This window comes from Melozone crissalis, unplaced genomic scaffold, assembly GCF_028551555.1.
Source record: "Melozone crissalis strain CALT ecotype California unplaced genomic scaffold, PUWL_Pcris_2 ptg000034l_1, whole genome shotgun sequence".
Taxonomy (NCBI): Eukaryota; Metazoa; Chordata; class Aves; order Passeriformes; family Passerellidae; genus Melozone; species Melozone crissalis.
The window spans coordinates 4,837,386-4,853,773 of record NW_026535812.1 but is presented as its reverse complement, the minus strand read 5'-3'; the positions used below and the strand labels follow the sequence as shown (position 1 = coordinate 4,853,773).

The 16,388-nt window shown below is 51.7% G+C and overlaps 1 protein-coding gene across 2 annotated transcripts in view; it reads left to right on the top strand.

Moving 5' to 3' along the window:
- LOC128940929 (diacylglycerol kinase beta-like) overlaps positions 1–16,388 on the top strand; it is a 31,042-nt gene that overhangs the window by 8,179 nt on the left and 6,475 nt on the right. The window contains exons 3-21 of one of the 2 annotated variants that reach the window (XM_054282739.1): positions 548–624; positions 1,984–2,080; positions 3,826–4,056; positions 5,186–5,356; positions 6,074–6,123; positions 6,656–6,730; positions 6,835–6,954; positions 8,098–8,215; positions 8,498–8,586; positions 8,901–9,017; positions 9,130–9,228; positions 9,638–9,751; positions 9,836–9,909; positions 10,579–10,653; positions 11,233–11,318; positions 12,120–12,209; positions 13,349–13,509; positions 14,739–14,803; positions 16,281–16,371. In XM_054282739.1, coding sequence (XP_054138714.1) covers positions 548–624; positions 1,984–2,080; positions 3,826–4,056; positions 5,186–5,356; positions 6,074–6,123; positions 6,656–6,730; positions 6,835–6,954; positions 8,098–8,215; positions 8,498–8,586; positions 8,901–9,017; positions 9,130–9,228; positions 9,638–9,751; positions 9,836–9,909; positions 10,579–10,653; positions 11,233–11,318; positions 12,120–12,209; positions 13,349–13,509; positions 14,739–14,803; positions 16,281–16,371 — 2,000 coding nt within the window. Of the gene's footprint in view, positions 1–547; positions 625–1,983; positions 2,150–3,825; positions 4,057–5,185; positions 5,357–6,073; positions 6,124–6,655; positions 6,731–6,834; positions 6,955–8,097; positions 8,216–8,497; positions 8,587–8,900; positions 9,018–9,129; positions 9,229–9,637; positions 9,752–9,835; positions 9,910–10,578; positions 10,654–11,232; positions 11,319–12,119; positions 12,210–13,348; positions 13,510–14,738; positions 14,804–16,280; positions 16,372–16,388 lie in introns of both variants that reach the window. The other variant, XM_054282738.1, reaches the window with a different exon arrangement.

Here is a 16,388-nt window from a genome sequence, read left to right as displayed (position 1 = left end):
GAGCCATGGAGATGTGGGACATTTCTGTCTTAGTGCTGGTTAATGGTTGGACTTGATGAGCTTAGAGGGCTTTTCCAACCTAAATGATTATGTGGTTCTATGAATACAGTTCTGTTTCTCCCTCCTGGAGACACCAATGGGCATCCCAAGGCAGGCTGTGGGATGAGTGGCCCTGCCAGGGGGTGATGAGTGGCCCTGCCAGCAGCCACCTGCGCTGGGGCAGGGACATGCAGGGTGTGCTGAGCACGCCAGAGCAGCTGGGGCTGGAGTGTGATCCACGCCTTCCTTGCTTTGTTCTGGCTCTGTGTTTATTTTCATACTGGCAAGAGGAAGTTCTCTGTGTATGTAAAGCTCCCAGACCAGCTTTCCATATCTGCCCTGCCCTCTGAAGGTGGAAGGGGAAGCAGGGCATGCCCGGCCTCTTCCCAGCACGGAAGGATCCAGAAATTGTACACCCAGCACATAAACCCCTCTGCAGCACCCTGCTGGTGGATGACACAGGCAGCCCAGCAGGGCCATGCTCAGCAAGGGGCTTTTCTCTCCCCAGACTCCAGCAAGAAGCTGAAGGATGTTCTGGAGGAGTTCCACGGGGACGGTGTCCTCTCGAGGTACAACCCCGAACAGGTACGGCCCCGCTGCTCTCCCCCCGTGCTGCTGGCACCCCCAGCCCCTGCAGCCCCCCCAGCCCAGCTCCCCCAGCTGGGAGCAGCCAGAGGAAGGCAGGGCTGGCTGCTGGCCTCCAGCTCTCCTCATGGTTTAACTCCCAGAACTTCATTCCCCAGCCATCCCCAGACCGTGCCCGCTGCATGGCCACCCCACCCCAGCCCACCTTGCTGAGAGCTTTTTGGGGCATTGCCTTGCCAGGCAAAATCTGGAAGGGATTCACTCTCCTCCTAAAAGCAAATGACTTGGCCAGCATGGGATGGGACAGCTCTGTGCCCTCTTGCTCTCCTCCAAAGAAGGTTGGGATTAATTTTTCCAGGCGGTGCTTTCAGAGGGACCTGTAGGTGTGCCAGCAGGACAGAGCCTTGTGTGGGGCTGTAATCACTGGAATCAAGAAAAATGAGAAAAACCAGTGGGCTGAGCATGCAAGGAGGGGCACAAAGGTACCTTGTGCCCTGTGGGGCTGTAATCACTAGAATCAAGGCAAAATGAGAAAACCAGTGGGCTGAACATGCAAGGAGGGGCACAAAGGTACCTTGTTATTCCAGGGCACCACAGGACCCTCATTCCAGCTGGGGCCACAAAAGCCATTTAGAAATCATCATCCTCACACCATGGCACTGCCCAGCAGGGAAGGAGTGGGCACAGAGTCCTCAGGAGGAGGAGGACAGTCCCCATGGGGCTGGGCTGGAAAGTTCCACTGCTCTGCCCTTTCCTGCCACTCTGTGATGGTGTTCACAGGGGTTTTCAGATGAGGGAAGAGATGAGGATCTGACTCCATGTTTCTGAAGGCTTGATTTATTATTTTATGATATATATTGCATTAAAACTATACTAAAAGAATAGAAGAAAAGGTTTCCTCAGAAGGCTGGCTTAGAATAGAATAGGAAAGAATGATAACAAAGGTTTGTGTCTCGGACTCTGTCCGAGCCAGCTGACTGTGATTGGCCATTAATTAGAAACAACCACATGAGACCAATCACAGATCCACTGTTGCATCCCACAGCAGCAAATAATCATTGTTTACATTTTGTTCCTGAGGCCTCCCAGCTTCTCAGGATGTAAAATCCTAAGGAAAGGATTTTTCATAAAAAGACGTCTGTGACACCACTCCCCCAGCTCCTGCTGTCACCTGGCTCGGCCACCCTGGCACTGGGCATTGCTGGGTCCCTTTAGGTTACCCCAGACACTGGGATTTGGGAAAGCTGCAGTTCTGGGGAGGGCTCTGTTGTGCCCAGTGAGGGGGGCCCAGGCCATGCAGCCCCTCATGGTGACCTGGGCCATCTCCATCCTCCTCCTCCTCCTCTCTCTGCTCCCCAGCCCATCGACTACGAGGGTTTCTGCCTCTTCATGAAGACCTACCTGGAGGCTGACGTGCCCGAGGAGCTCTGCCAGCACCTCTTCACCTCCTTCAAGCGTAAGATCTGCCCGGCCTCCCCCGAGAGCCGGCAGCAGAGCCCTGGAGTGCCCCAGCACAGCACCCTGGGTGAGCCAGCCCTGCCACCCAGCTGGGCACTGGGGCACCACACTGCCCACAGGAATGGAGCTTGGGGGTGGCACCTCAAGGGGTGGCACCTTTGTGCCAATGTTATGCTGTAATCTCAGTGCTTTTATGAAAATATATCTATTTTTTTAATGTTTGCTGTGAGATGTGACTAGAAATAGAGAAAAGTAGGCTTTGGCTTAGGAATAAAGGAAATAACTTCATGAATTTACAATATGGAAAAAGGAACACACAGAACTTATAATGAAATCTTTTTAAAACCATATTTTTCCCTCTTTCTAATTTATAACATAACACAGTGAGACAAAACTTTGGATTTTTAATTTAGTTACTACCTTTTAAATAATTGACTCTCAGTTCATTACTACCTTTTAGAGAGTCGATTTTTAGTTTATTACGAAGAGAGGAGTTTTTTTACTATAGGCTCTTTTAGGAAAAGAGAGAAGATTTTTTACTATAAGCATTTTTAGGAAACACAGTTGGAACTTTCTGTGTTTTTATGTTACATGTTTGGAGAATATTTGCTATTGTGACTTTTTTTATGTTTAGTGTATTTACTACTGTACATGGACTAGGGCTGCTTTTAGCGTTTTTCTTTTAAGGATGTTTTGCTTAGTTTTAAAAAAGTAACAGTTTTTTATTTTTGGGACACTAGGGTTTTTTTTAATTTACTTTTTGGGGTTGAGAACAGAGATTTATTTTTTTTTCCTATGGCATATAGACATATATAGACAACCCCACCTGTCAGGTGGGTTGCCAAGGCTCTGTGCTGCTGCAGGAGGGATTTCTCCAGGATGCCATGGAGAATGTCCTTTCCTGTGCACTTTCAGAGCCCAGGTCACTCTGTCAGCATCACCTGTGCCTGTGTCACAGGTGCCAGCAGCCCCCCCTGCACCCAGAGCAGGCTGTGTGTGCCAGGCACCCAGCCCTGCCCGGGTGCATTCCTGGCTCGTGGTGACATCTGCTGAGAGGACCATAAATTGCAAAGGGAAAGGGAGCACGTCCCCAGCTCTGGCTGGTGATGGAGGAGCACATCCTGCCTGCTCTGAGCACTGTGGGGCTGTCACCCAGGGATGTGGGCACTGCTGGGCCAGGCAGGAGGGGCAGGAGGGTGAGGGGGCACTTGTGGTGCCCCTCAGAGAGCCCTGGTGTCACGGTGTTCACAGAGGTTATGGGATGAGGGAAGAGATGAGAATCTGACTGCATGTTTCAGAAGGCTTGATTTATTATTTTATTATATATATTACATTAAAACTATACTAAAAGAATAGAAGAAAAGGTTCTCATCAGGAGGCTAGATAAGAATAGAATAGCAAAGAATGATAACAAAGGTTTGTGGCTCAGGCTCTCTGCCTGAGCCAACTGACTGTGATTGGCCATTAATTAGAAACAACCACATGAGACCAATCACAGATGCACCTGTTGCATTCCACAGCAGCAGATAACCATTGTTTACATTTTGTTCCTGAGGCCTCCCAGCTTCTCAGGAAGAAAAATCCTAAAGAAAAGATTTTTCATGAAAGATGTCTGTGGCACCCTGGGGCTGGGATGCCTGGGGCTAGCAGGGAGGGCACAGGGTGAGCACCTAGCTCCACTTCCTGGAGGAGGGGACATGGACACCCTGGTGTCACACTGCCCCTGGGCGTGTCTGCTTGCAGGGATCAATGGGAAAAGCCTTCGAAGTGCCCTGGGACGAAACACTCCAGAGCCCAAGGGCAGCACAGCTGAGCCCCAGCCAGCATCCCTCACCCTGGCATCCATCCCCAGTGCCTCCCCCAGCTGGTCCAGATCATCCTCCCAGAAATCCACCACTGGCACCACCTCTGCTCACAACTCCTCGGGCTCCTCCAAGATCTCCTCCGTGTCTCTGCTCAACCCTCAGTCACCAGGTGAGCTTGGCTGGGGCTCCACAGGGACACTGGGGCAGTGACAAGTGACAAGCCCTCCCCAGATTCTGGGCAAGTCCCCAGCGTGGTGGCAGTGACCTCCCAAACTCACTGGGTTCCTGGCATCTTGACAAACTTAAGCTACAGATCCCATCCCACAGAGCCCCCATAATTACCTGGCAGCACCTTGTAGGGAGGGGGAAATGGGCAGTGAGTCACAGCTGCCCCTTGCCCCAGCCTCTGAGGAAGGGCCCCTCTGCCAGCAGCATCCCTCCTGCCCTTGGCATGGGCATCAGTGAGCCTGGGCTGTCCTGGCACCCTGGCAAGCTGCCCTGCTGCCCACTGAGCTTCTCCCTCCCCCTGGCTGGATGCTTGTTCCCATCAGGACACGTTTCCATGGGCTCCAGCTGCCCATCCTGCCCATGGCTGCAGTGATGGAGGTGTGGCAGTCTGCTGTATTTGAGAGGACTCCCATGGCAGGGAGGAAGGAATGATTAATCTGACTCCATGTTCTCAGAAGCCTAATTTATTATTTTATGATACCATATTACATTAAAGAATGCTATACTATACTAGAGAATACAGAAAGGATACTTACAGAAGGCTAAAAAGATAATAATGAAAACTCGTGACTCTCTCCAGAGTCCCGACACAGCTTGGCACTGATTGGCCAAAGAGTGAAAACAACTCACAGCAGAATCCAACAAAACAATCACCTGTGGGTGAACAATCTCCAAACACATTCCACATGAGCAAAACAGAGGAGAAGCAAATGAGATAAAAACTGTTTTCCTTTTCTCTGAGGCTTCTAAGCTTCCCCAGAGAAAAAGGGATTACTTTAGAGAATGTGAATGCCATGGGAGTCAGCACCACAAGGACTGAGTGGCACTGGCCAGCCTTGAGCCTGTGATGGCACCAGCCCCAAAATCTGCTTCGTGCCCCCAGGCCTGCAATGGCACCCAGCCCCAGATGCCCTTTTCATGCCCATTCCCATGTCCCCTCTGTGTCCCAGCCCTGTCCCTGTGGTGTCACTGAGTCCCACACTGAATGGGTCCCTCCCCCAGAGTTCCCATGTCCCACCTGGTGACAATTCCTGATCCAATGTCACCCCTGTGTGTGTCCCTGCCCACAGGCACAAAGAACACGGAGAAGAGGTTGCCCTTCAGCCTGAGGAAAGGCTCCAGCTCCCTGAAGGCCACCCCTCCTCCTCCTCCCACCCCTGTGGCCCAGGTGGTGCACCTGAAGGACATTGTCTGCTACCTGTCCCTGCTGGAGAGGGGACGAGCAGAGGACAAGCTGGAGTGTGAGTGTCACCCTGGGCTGGGGAGGGAACCAGGGGCTCAGGGTGTCACCTGCAGGGGGATCTGGCTGCTCCTGTCCACTTGGGAAACCCCCTCAGCATCCCCTTCTGCTCCTGCCTGTGTCTGTACTACTTGTGTGGAAGTTTGCATGGACAAATCCAGTGGCAGGACAAGAAGGAATGGCCACAAGCCACACCAGAGGAGGTTCACATTGGATATTCAAGAAAATTTCTTCCCCAAAAGGGAAGTCAAGCACTGAACCAGTCTGTCCAGGGCAGTGGTGAAATCACCATCCCTGGAGGTATTTTAGAGCCATGGAGATGTGGGACATTACTGTTTTAGTGCTGGTTAATGGTTGGACTTGATGCTCTTAGAGGGCTTTTCCAACCTAAATGATCCTGTGGTTCTATGAATACAGTTCTGTTTCTCCCTCCTGGAGATGCCAATGGGCATCCCAAGGCAGGCTGTGGGAGGAGTGGCCCTGCCAGGGGGTGCCAGCAGCCACTGGGGCAGGGACATGCAGGGTGTGCTTAGAGCACAGTGTGTGTGTGCCCAAGGGGCCTTGATTCTCCACAGCCCTGGGGTCCCATCTCAGCCTGGCTGAGCCAGCACAGTGCTGCTCCCACCCTGGAGCTCCAGCAGCCTGGAACAGGGTGTCTGGGGCAGCCTGGGTGCCCTGGGGCTGGGCTCTCATCATCATCACCTTCTCTCCTCCCCAGTTATGTTTCGCCTCTACGACACCGATGGAAACGGGCTCCTGGACAGCTCGGTGAGCCTTCCCTTGGGACACAGGGCAGGGGCTGGGAATATGGGTGTCCCCTGCCCTGCTGAAGGCCTCCACAAAGGGGCAGGGGTGTGGGGAGGGAGGAGGAAAGCAGCAGCTGGGCTGCAGAGCTGGGGATGACATGGCAGCTCTGCTGCATCCAGCAGGAGCTGAAGAAAAATCCCCCCACCAAGAATTGTAACACTACATGAGGTCATGGTGTTTGAGGGAAGAAAAAAATCGTGCACAGCTCCTTCTCCTGTGATGTTTTTTTCTTTGTTCTTTGGGTATTGCCTGTGAAACCTGCTGCAAATGATTGTTTTTTCAGAATAGTTCTTCCCAAGGAAAACCCTTTATAGATTTTCTTGCAGGGCAGAAGGCCCTGAAAAAAAAAGGAGCATCCATTGAGGACTGGGGTGTTTCTGCCCCTCCTGTGTGGGCCTGTGGGGATGTAGACCCTGGGGGCTTGGGGCTGGACACTCTGCTGATGCCTGGAGCCATTCCCTAACCCTGGGCACTGCTTTCTGTGTGTGTTTAGGAGCTGGATCGTATCATCAACCAGATGGTGCATGTGGCTGAGTACCTGGAGTGGGACTCCACCGAGCTGAAGCCTGTGAGTGCTGGGGCTGGGGGCACCAGGGGCAGCTCCAGGGGCTCTCAGCCAGAGCTCTTGGTGCCATCACTGTCCCACACACCACATTTTGTGTCCCCCTCCAGATCCTGAAGGCCATGATGGAGGAGATAGACTACAACCACGATGGCACTGTGACGCTGGAGGAGTGGATCCGGGGTGGCATGACCACCATCCCCTTGCTGGTCCTGCTGGGCATGGAGACAGTGAGTGTCCCTGAGGACTCCTGGTCCAGCCTACCCTGAGAAACCAGCCATGCACTCATAGAGAGCCATATAGCCCCTGCTGACACCCCCACCCTGCCCCCTTCACCCCCAAATCTTTCCAAGTTCATTTTTGAGCTGCTGTGCCCAAGCAGGCTGGGCTTGCTCCTTGCTATTGCAGTGCATTCTAGTTTGATGAACATTTAATCAAAGCCTAAAATTAAAAGGTCACAGTCACAGCTGCCCCTTGCCCCAGCCCCTGCCAGCCCCTGAGGAAGGGCCCCTCTGCCAGGATCATCCCTTCTGCATTTTAGATACCTAAAATGGCATTTCAGATACCTAAAATGGCATTTCCTCTTGTAGAGTGAGGCTTAAAGAGCAAAGGTGGGGCTGTTGGCACCCCCTTTATTTCTCTGTCTTGTTTTTTCATCCTTTGGGCCTTCATTTCTTTCAAGTGCATCCCTGGCCATCAGGTAATAATTTGCAGGGAAAGAAGGTTTTGCTCATGGTGCTCATGGTTCCCCTGGAGAGGTGGGGTGGTGGACAGGCTTTCTGGCAGAAAAAATCAAGAAAGCAGAGGATTTTAACAGGGTCCTGCAAAGCACTCGTGCCTGGCCCCAGATGAAGGGGTTTGTGCTTTTGTCACCCTTTGGTGGCAGTGGTGGCTTGGCCCCACATGTGAAGTCACCTTCCTGTCAGCTGCCAAGATCTTTCCAGTGGCTGGGCTGTGCCAGGGCAGTGGTGAAGTCACCATCCCTGGAGGTATTTCAAAGCCATGGAGATGGGGGACATTTCTATCTTAGTGCTGGTTAATGGTTGGACTTGATGAGCTTAGAGGGCTTTTCCAACCTAAATGATTCTGTGATTCCATGAATACATTTCTATTTCTCTCTCCTGGCACCTCCTGGAGATACCAGCTCTGTGGGAGCTGGAGCTGGATGTGCCCAGGGGGATGCAATGCCAGGGATGCTCTGGGGAGCACCAAGAGAGAAGGAAATGGGGAGCCCATGATCCTGCCAGGAGCAAACTCCCAGAAGCACCATGGGGTTTTTATGGGGGAAAAAATGATCAAAATGATGGGCTGAGGGTGCTGGGACTCTTGGCAGCAGGGGAGTGACCTCCACCCTCCACTCTCTTGCCCTGCAGAACGTGAAGGATGATGGGCAGCATGCCTGGAGGCTGAAGCACTTCAAGAAACCTGCCTACTGCAACTTCTGCCGCACCATGCTGCTGGGGGTGCGCAAGCAGGGCCTCTGCTGCTCCTGTGAGTCCTGGCCAGAAGGCTGCAGTCCCAGTCTGATGGCTCCTGCCACAGCCAGTGCTGCCCTGGGGAGGGAGGAGTGGCCCCTGTTAGTGCTGAGCCCCGTGGGTGCTGCAGCTGAGCAGGGAGGGGGCAGCTGCCATGCTGGGGAGTGATGCCGACCATTTTCTTGGTGGCACTTGGGGTGGTGGTGCCCTGGTGGTGTTGGGGTTACAGCTGGACTGAAACTGAAATGATTTCAAACCTAAATTATTCTGTGGCTTTATGATTTTTCTCTCTCACCAGTCTGCAAGTACACGGTCCATGAGAGATGTGTGTCCAAAGACATTGCTTCCTGCATCAGCACCTATGTTAAATCCAAGAAAAACACAAGTGTGAGTAGTCAGCTGGTGCATTTCTGAGCCACTGGGTGTCCTGGTCTCCTGCTCTGCCTTCCCCTGGGTTTTGCTCCTCATATCCTAGGCAGCAGCTCATGGGCATTCCTAGCATGCAAAGCCTTGCAGAATGCACCCCATCCCCAGTCCCCAGGCATCCACACCACCCCCAGCTCCAAGATTTGCACAGGGGCAGGGTTGGATCAGCAGCATCCTGCAGGACAAGCTGCCAAAATCCTGATGGACACCCTTAGCAGGAGGGAGGTGCCTATGGGTCAGTGGGTGCTGTGCCACAGTGTCCCCGTGCCTTGCAGGTGATGCAGCACACCTGGATCGAGGGCAACTCGCCTGCCAAGTGTGACAGATGTCACAAGAGCATCAAGTGCTACCAGGGCATCACTGGCCTGCACTGTGTCTGGTGCCAGATCACGGTGAGTACCTGGGGCTGGGCACACCCTCAGTGCCTGCATGGCCAGCTCTGGGCCCCTGCTCTGGGCAGGGCAGGTGTCCTCTGCTCCACGTCCCTTCCTCCCACCCCTGCAGCTCCACAACAAGTGTGCCTCCCATGTGAAGCCAGAGTGTGATGGGGGCCCGTTGCGGGACCACATCCTGCTGCCATCCTACATCTGCCCAGTTGTCCTGGTAAGTGTCCCCCTTGTCCTGGTAAAGTGTCCTGGTGAGTGCCCCCCTTGTCCTGGTAAAGTGTCCTGGTGAGTGCCCCCCTTGTCCTGATAAATTCCCCTCCTTGTCCTGGTGAGTGTCCCGCTTGTCCTGGTGAGTGCCCTCCTTTTCCTGGTAAAGTGCCCTCCCTTTCCTGGTAAATTCCCCCCATTGTCCTAGTGAGTGCTCCCCTTGTCCTGGTAAATTCCCCCCCTTTTCCTGGTAAATTCTCCCCTTGTCCTGGTGAGTGTCCCCCTTGTCCCAGTGAGTGTCCCCCTCCTCCCTGCCAGTGATGGGGACCCAGCAGGGCCCTGCTGAGGCTGCTGTGCCTGCCCTGGCTGCTGGCACTGCCTTGTGGGCAGGGTGGGCACCCACTCCTTGGTTCCCAAAGGACAGGCAGTCCCACTGCCGGCGCTCCGAGAGCGACTCCCCTGCCAGCACCAGCCCCGAGGACAGCCAGGCCTTCAAGTTCAACTCCACCACCGTGGATGGCCAAGGGCTGCAGGTGGGTTCCAGGTGCTGCAGGTGAGCTGTGCCACTGAAAACTGCACAGGTTGAGGAATTCACAGGTGCCTTTTCTGCCCCCCAGATCAGCCCCCAGCCCGGGACGCACCCGCTGCTCGTGTTTGTGAACCCCAAGAGTGGAGGAAGGCAAGGGGAGCGGTAGGTGGGGTCCTGCTGGGCATCCCTCCTGGTGTGGGAATCACCTTCATGGTGTTATCAAGGAGTACTCCAATTTAATAATTAAGGTGGTTTATTAAATAATAAAAGTATTAATTTGGAAAAAGCCACAAGCAATTTCGACTCTGAGCCAGGCAGTCAGAGTTGGGGAAACCCAGGATTTGGCTTCTATTGCACCAAATCCCCGTGGGTGTCCAAATGTCATTTCTAATGTCTATTTCTAAACTAAAAATGTCATTTTTCATTTTATACAGTCTTTTGGGCTTTTGAAGGGGCTTCTCTTTAGCATATTTTTGCATATTATCATAGCTTTTCTTTCGTGCTGCTGTGTTTCCTGGTGGATAACTGCTGGAATCTTGTCAGTGAAAACTTTCTGGGATAAACTTTTGATGATGCCTATCAAATACCTCCTGCTGGGGTCTTGTCAGATGAAAAAAATCCCTTGAAATATCCATCCCTGGAGACAGTCATCCTCCTGGTGTTTGAATTTCTATCCTTATCACTCAGCTTATTACTGCCTGTTGCCCAACACTGGTTTTAGTACACAAAACACTGTGGTTTTTAATTTCCTTTAGCACTAATTATTTTATAACATATGTTACAGATTATTTTATAACATAAATTACATCTCTGCTGCCTCTCTCCTCTCAGGGTGCTCCGGAAGTTTCACTACCTGCTCAACCCACGCCAAGTGTACAACCTGGACCGTGGCGGGCCCACGCCAGGGTAAGGAGCTGCTGCAGGGGATCCTGTCAGGAAAATTAACCCACAAACACCACAGGTTTATGTCCAAAAAGGAGACAGAGGAGTCCTTTTACTTTATTCCAATAAAGGGAGAGGCCATGGGGCATTCCCCTGGGATCTCACAAATTTTTGGAGGATGCAACCTCCTTTTTATCCCAATTTCCCGGCCGCATTTCCCTTCTCTCTTTCCCCATTGGCTGAGGTAATTGAGAGGTACCGACTTCCCAAAATGCCTGATACCAAAGATTCCCCTCTAATGTATAACCCTCCCTTTTCATTTTTAATTCTTATGGAATTTAGGGATTTCTTTCTTCCCCATTGTTTCTTTCATCTCTCAATGTCTAATTTCATTTATCAGCAAACCTAAAGTTTATTTGTAAAAGTCAATATATTTTTCCGTTCATCAATCAGTGGAATCCTTCCCATTATTCCTTTTATCTTCCAGAGCTAGTTTTATATACCAGCAGACCCACAACTTGTTTGTAAAGACAAATCTGCTATTTCTCTCAATCCTCTGCCCCCTCTCTCACATCACCCCTTGTCTCTCCTGGCTGTCCCCAGGCTGAATTTCTTTCGGGACACCCCGGATTTCCGTGTGCTGGCCTGTGGAGGGGATGGCACTGTGGGATGGATCCTGGACTGCATAGGTGAGCCAGGCACAGCTGTGTTCCTGCTAAGCATCATCCTCCTGCATCCTTGGTGGTGTGCCACAGATTCCTCAAATTCCCCCAGGGAAAGTGGGGTGGGGATTGTGAAAAACACCAATCACTAATTTTTAAAATTTTAGAAGTTTCATAGTAATAAAATGGTTATAAAAATAGTAATATAATTAGAGTAATAATAATTTGTACAGTTTGGATTAGGACAATATGAGACAATAGAAACAAAGAGTTAGGGATGGTTCGGGTACCTCTTTCTGGGCAGCACAAGCCCAATAAAGGACCCATGTTAATATATATTAACTCTTAAAAGCAACAGCCTGTTGCATATTCATACACCTCATACATGATGCATAAATTTCATTCAAACACAGGATTCTGTCTGGTCAGTGTCAACTTCTTCCTCTTAATCCTGAAGGCATAGTCCTGCCTGAGCGAGGCAGGAAGAAGTTCATTTCTCCTGATAATGGAGCAATAAATTCTCTTTGTCTGAAAGATTCAGGTGTCCTGTGGCTGCTATCTCACTGCGAGTCCTTTCTTAAGAAAAAGAAAGTATCCTACATAGCATAGTTTCTATTTTAACATTTTGTTATAACCTAAAACTAAATTTAACACATTACTTTAGAGAATTAATACAGCATTACTTTCTAACACAACACAAAAAGCCAGTCATAAAACAGGCATTTTTCACAGTGACCCTTAGCCAGCAGCATCATTGCAGGGACACAGGGATGGGCAGGGAATGAGCCTTGCCAGCCCCAACCCTCTCTTTTCTCCCTTGCCCTGCAGATAAGGCCAACCTGGTGAAGCACCCGCCGGTGGCCGTGCTGCCCCTGGGCACGGGCAATGACCTCGCTCGGTGCCTGCGCTGGGGAGGAGGTGAGCACAGCCCTTGGGAACCTTCAGTGGGGCCATCCCCAGGGCAGGGAGGGCTCCCGGGCTCCTGGGGTGCAGTTCAGAGCTGCATCTGAGCCTGGTGCCTCTAACTCCTTCCAAAAAGAGCAGCTGCTGCTTTCTGAACCCTCCATAGCTGGGTGTGGGAGCGTCAGGGGGTAGGACAGTGGGAATGGATGGAGACGAGAGATCTCTGCAGCCAGGTCAGAAACTTGGGGTTTATTGCAAAGGGCCTGGGTGCAGGGCCCTGCTGGGATTTGGGGTTTATTGCAAAGGGCCTGGGTGCAGGGCCCTGCTGGGATTTGGGGTTTATTGCAAAGGGCCTGGGGGCAGGGCCCTGCTGGGATTTGGGGTTTATTGCAAAGGGCCTGGGGGCAGGGCCCTGCTGGGATTTGGGGTTCATTGCCAAGGGCCTGGGTGCAGGGCCCTGCTGGGAGCTGCCAGCCACAGCTCAGAGCGGGCCTGAGAGGGAGAGAGGGGGAGAGAGGATGAAAGGGTAATAGAGTGAGAGAGTAAGGGAGTAAAAAGGGTAAGAGAGTAAAAGGGTAAGAGCTAAGAGAGCGAGGTTCCCATTACAATAAATCTTCTTCTGTGTTGAATATTCTGATTCTCACTAACCAATCTAGTACAAGATACAAATCCTATAGCATTTACATACAGCCTATAAGAATCATTACATCACCATATTGTGTTACATTTTAAACCCTAAAAACTTCTCTTTGGGCCCCTTCTGCCAAGCTGTAGGGTCTGCTCTGACCCTTGGGCCTGTCTGCAAGCAGAGGGTGTTGTTCCATCAAAAGGGGATTACCTTCAGCTGGCCATACCATTGTTTTCCAGTTGTTTAGTAACTAAGGTATCTCAAAGTTTGCTTTCATTTCAATCTCACTTATAGCTTCTATATTCTCAAAATCTTTTGCCAGGCAATCATATTTATAAGGCTTTCCTGTTTCATTTCCCCCAACAATGGGTCCTGCCCAAGCTTTTCCATTTGGAGAGCCCTGCCATGAGCCACAATCTCTGCCTCTGCTGCAAGGATGTGCCATAGCAGCATCCCCAGTGCTTGGCACCTGGCTGTGACATGGCTGTGCTCCCCTTCATCCTCCTTCATCCTCTTTCCCTCCCAGGCTATGAAGGAGGCAACCTGATGAAGGTGCTGAAGGACATAGAGCACAGCACGGAGGTGATGCTGGACCGCTGGCACATCGACATCATTCCCACTGACAGGGAGGCCAGCGGGGATCCTGTCCCATCCTCCATCATCAACAACTACTTCTCCATTGGAGTGGTGAGTTCCATGGGGCAGGAGTTGGTTTCTTCCCTCCCTGTTCCTCCTGCTCACTCTCCCAACCTGCCTCCATCTCCTGGTGTTGAATTTGTAGGCAGTCCTGACATGGGAAGAGATGAGAATCTTGACTCCCTGTTTCAGAAGGCTGATATATAATATATTATATATTATAATATATTATATATCATAATATGTATTATTATATATATTATATTAAAAGCAAATTATATACTAAAACTCTACAAAAATAATAAAAGAAAAGATTTCATCAGAAAAGAAAAAAATTGAATGATAATAAAACCTTGTGGCTGCTCACAGCCTCGACACAGGTGGCTGTCATTGGTCATCAAGTAAAAACAATTTCACATGCTGGGTGAACAATTCTCCAAATCACATTTCAAAGCAGCAAAACATGGGGAAGCTGAAGCTTCTCAACTTCTCAGGAGAAAAGATCCTAATGAAAGGATTTTTCAGAAAATATGTCCATGACATCCTGCTTTTGGGTTTTTCTGGTTTTATTGTTGTTTGTAAAGGTAGCACCAAGACACATAAGCAGGCATGGGATCTCTATCTTCCCAGCAGGAATGTTGCAAGAATGAGTGGGAAAGGATCTTGAACAAGGTTCAGGGAAGTTTGGGGTGCCAAAGACAAGGACACCCCACCTGCCAAGACATCAGCGAAGCCCTGCTTTGGTGTTTGGACCTGTGTTCCCCCACATTTTCCTGACCTGGAGAGGTTGGGGAGCCTGGGGAGGGTGACAGCCCTATGCCATGGGGGTCAGTCTGAGAGCAGGAGTGTTTTGGGGAAAGCCCCTCTCTTCCCAGGGGCTTGCAGCACTTTTGTCCTGTGCCAGGGCTGCCCCCATGGCAGGGGTCACTCACCTGCAGCACTGCAGGATGCTCCTGGGCTCACACTGGCTCCTGCTAATGCAGGTGGCATTTGGTGACAGGGCTTAAACATCCCCACTGTGCACAAGGAGAGGTTGGAATGAGTTTCAGGAGAGCTGCCATCCTGCCAGGGGAGCTGCCAGGTTGCAGGGCCTTGGGGTGTCCTCAGAGCCCCACTGGGTCCCTCCATCACCTTGGGCCACCAATGTCATCCTCAGTGACACCATGTCACTGTGCCACAGGAAGCAGCATGAAGAGCTGAGCCTTGACTCATGCCCAGGGGACAGGGGTGTGGGTTCTGGTTGTGTTTCTGTGCCTCTGATGTCTCTGTGCCCCCCACAGGACGCCTCCATCGCCCACCGCTTCCACATCATGAGAGAAAAGCACCCCGAGAAATTCAACAGCAGGTGAGGGCTCCCCAAGGACCCCCTGAGAGCTGGGGGGATGTGGGAACCCCCTGCCACCCCATGGGGGCACCCAGCACCCCATGCACCATGCCAGGAGGGTTTGGTGTTTGTCCAGCCTGAGGGCAGAGGCACCAGGCTGTAGGGGGTTTGGGATGCTCCTTCAAGTCCTGTGCGGTGTGTCAGGCTGCTCAAACTCAGCCACACCCCCAGTTAGGTTCATTCATGCTTTATAATTAGTGTGGAATGCCAGGACAGGCAGGAGCAGGCCAGGCAGCAGGTCACAGCCCGTTCTGCTGTGCTCAGGAAATGGGGTGGTGGCAGCAGGAGCCATGGCTGGTGAGCCCCATCCCAGGTTTAGAAATGCTTCTAGAAAAATCCCTCAGTGGGCCAAAATGTCTGGCTCTGCCCTCAAATTCAGCTCCTCCTGGATTACAGCTCTCCCAGCTCCCCCTCCAAGCCTGGCCCAGCAGCTGATGCAGGGAATGAGCCACGGTCAGGGGGTGCTGAGGCTGCTGAGCTGTGGGACATCCCCTCCATAGGGTGCCCTGTGCTCTGACAGCACACCCCATGGCCAGGGAGCACCCATGTCTTGGTTTGGAAGGACAGGAGTCTGCTAAGGAAGGCGGGAGCCTCCCCTGAAATGGAGAATGTAAACCCTCCCCACCCCTCAAAATTATGATCAATTTTAAATTAGGGACTCTCAGGCAAAAATATGGGAGCAGGAAATAACCGTTCTTTAATAGGGAAGGAAAAAAATAAAAGGATAAAATAAACACTGCAGTACACTAGAACAACACTGCCAGAGTCAGAACCCAACCTGACACCCTGTGGGTCAGGGTGTTGGTGGCAGTCCCATTGGAATTGTGGCTCAGCCCTCCTGCAGTGTCAGGGGTGGTTCTGCTGGAGCAGGGATCCTGTAGAGAAGGATGTATTCTTCCTCTGAAGATCCAGTGGAAGAAGAGGCAGCTGCTGTTCCTCTGGGGAATCCAGTGGAGAAGCCGTGCTGGTGTCTCAAAACCTCTGGATTATATCCGGGTAGCAATGCTTGGCTCCTCCCCCTGGGCTCACATCTCCCAATGGGGTGTTACAGTTCTTATCAGCCATGCAGGGACATTCAATAGCTGTTATCAGCAGATGTGAATGTGGTCACTCAAAGAGAGAGATAAGGCAAACTGCCCACTTGACAAAGGTAACCTGCCATACAGATGGTAATGGAAAACATCTTGCATTGCAATCCTCAACAACCCAGCACCCCCATCCTCCCCCTGTGATGGGTGTCAGAGCCACCCTGTGACAGCACAGACACACCCTGGTCCCTCCCTAGGGCCAGCATCCCTCTCCACCATGGCTTGTGTCCTCACCCATGGCTCGTGTCCCCATCACAGCAGCTCCATTCAGTCTCTGGCAGCCCCTCCTGCTGCTGGCTGGGGTAAGATGCTGCTCCCAGGTGGGATCCTGACATGTCTCTGTGCCCCAGGATGAAGAACAAGCTGTGGTACTTCGAATTCGGGACCTCAGAGACCTTTGCAGCCACCTGCAAGAAGCTCCATGACCATGTTGAGGTTGAGGTGGGTTTCCTCATGGT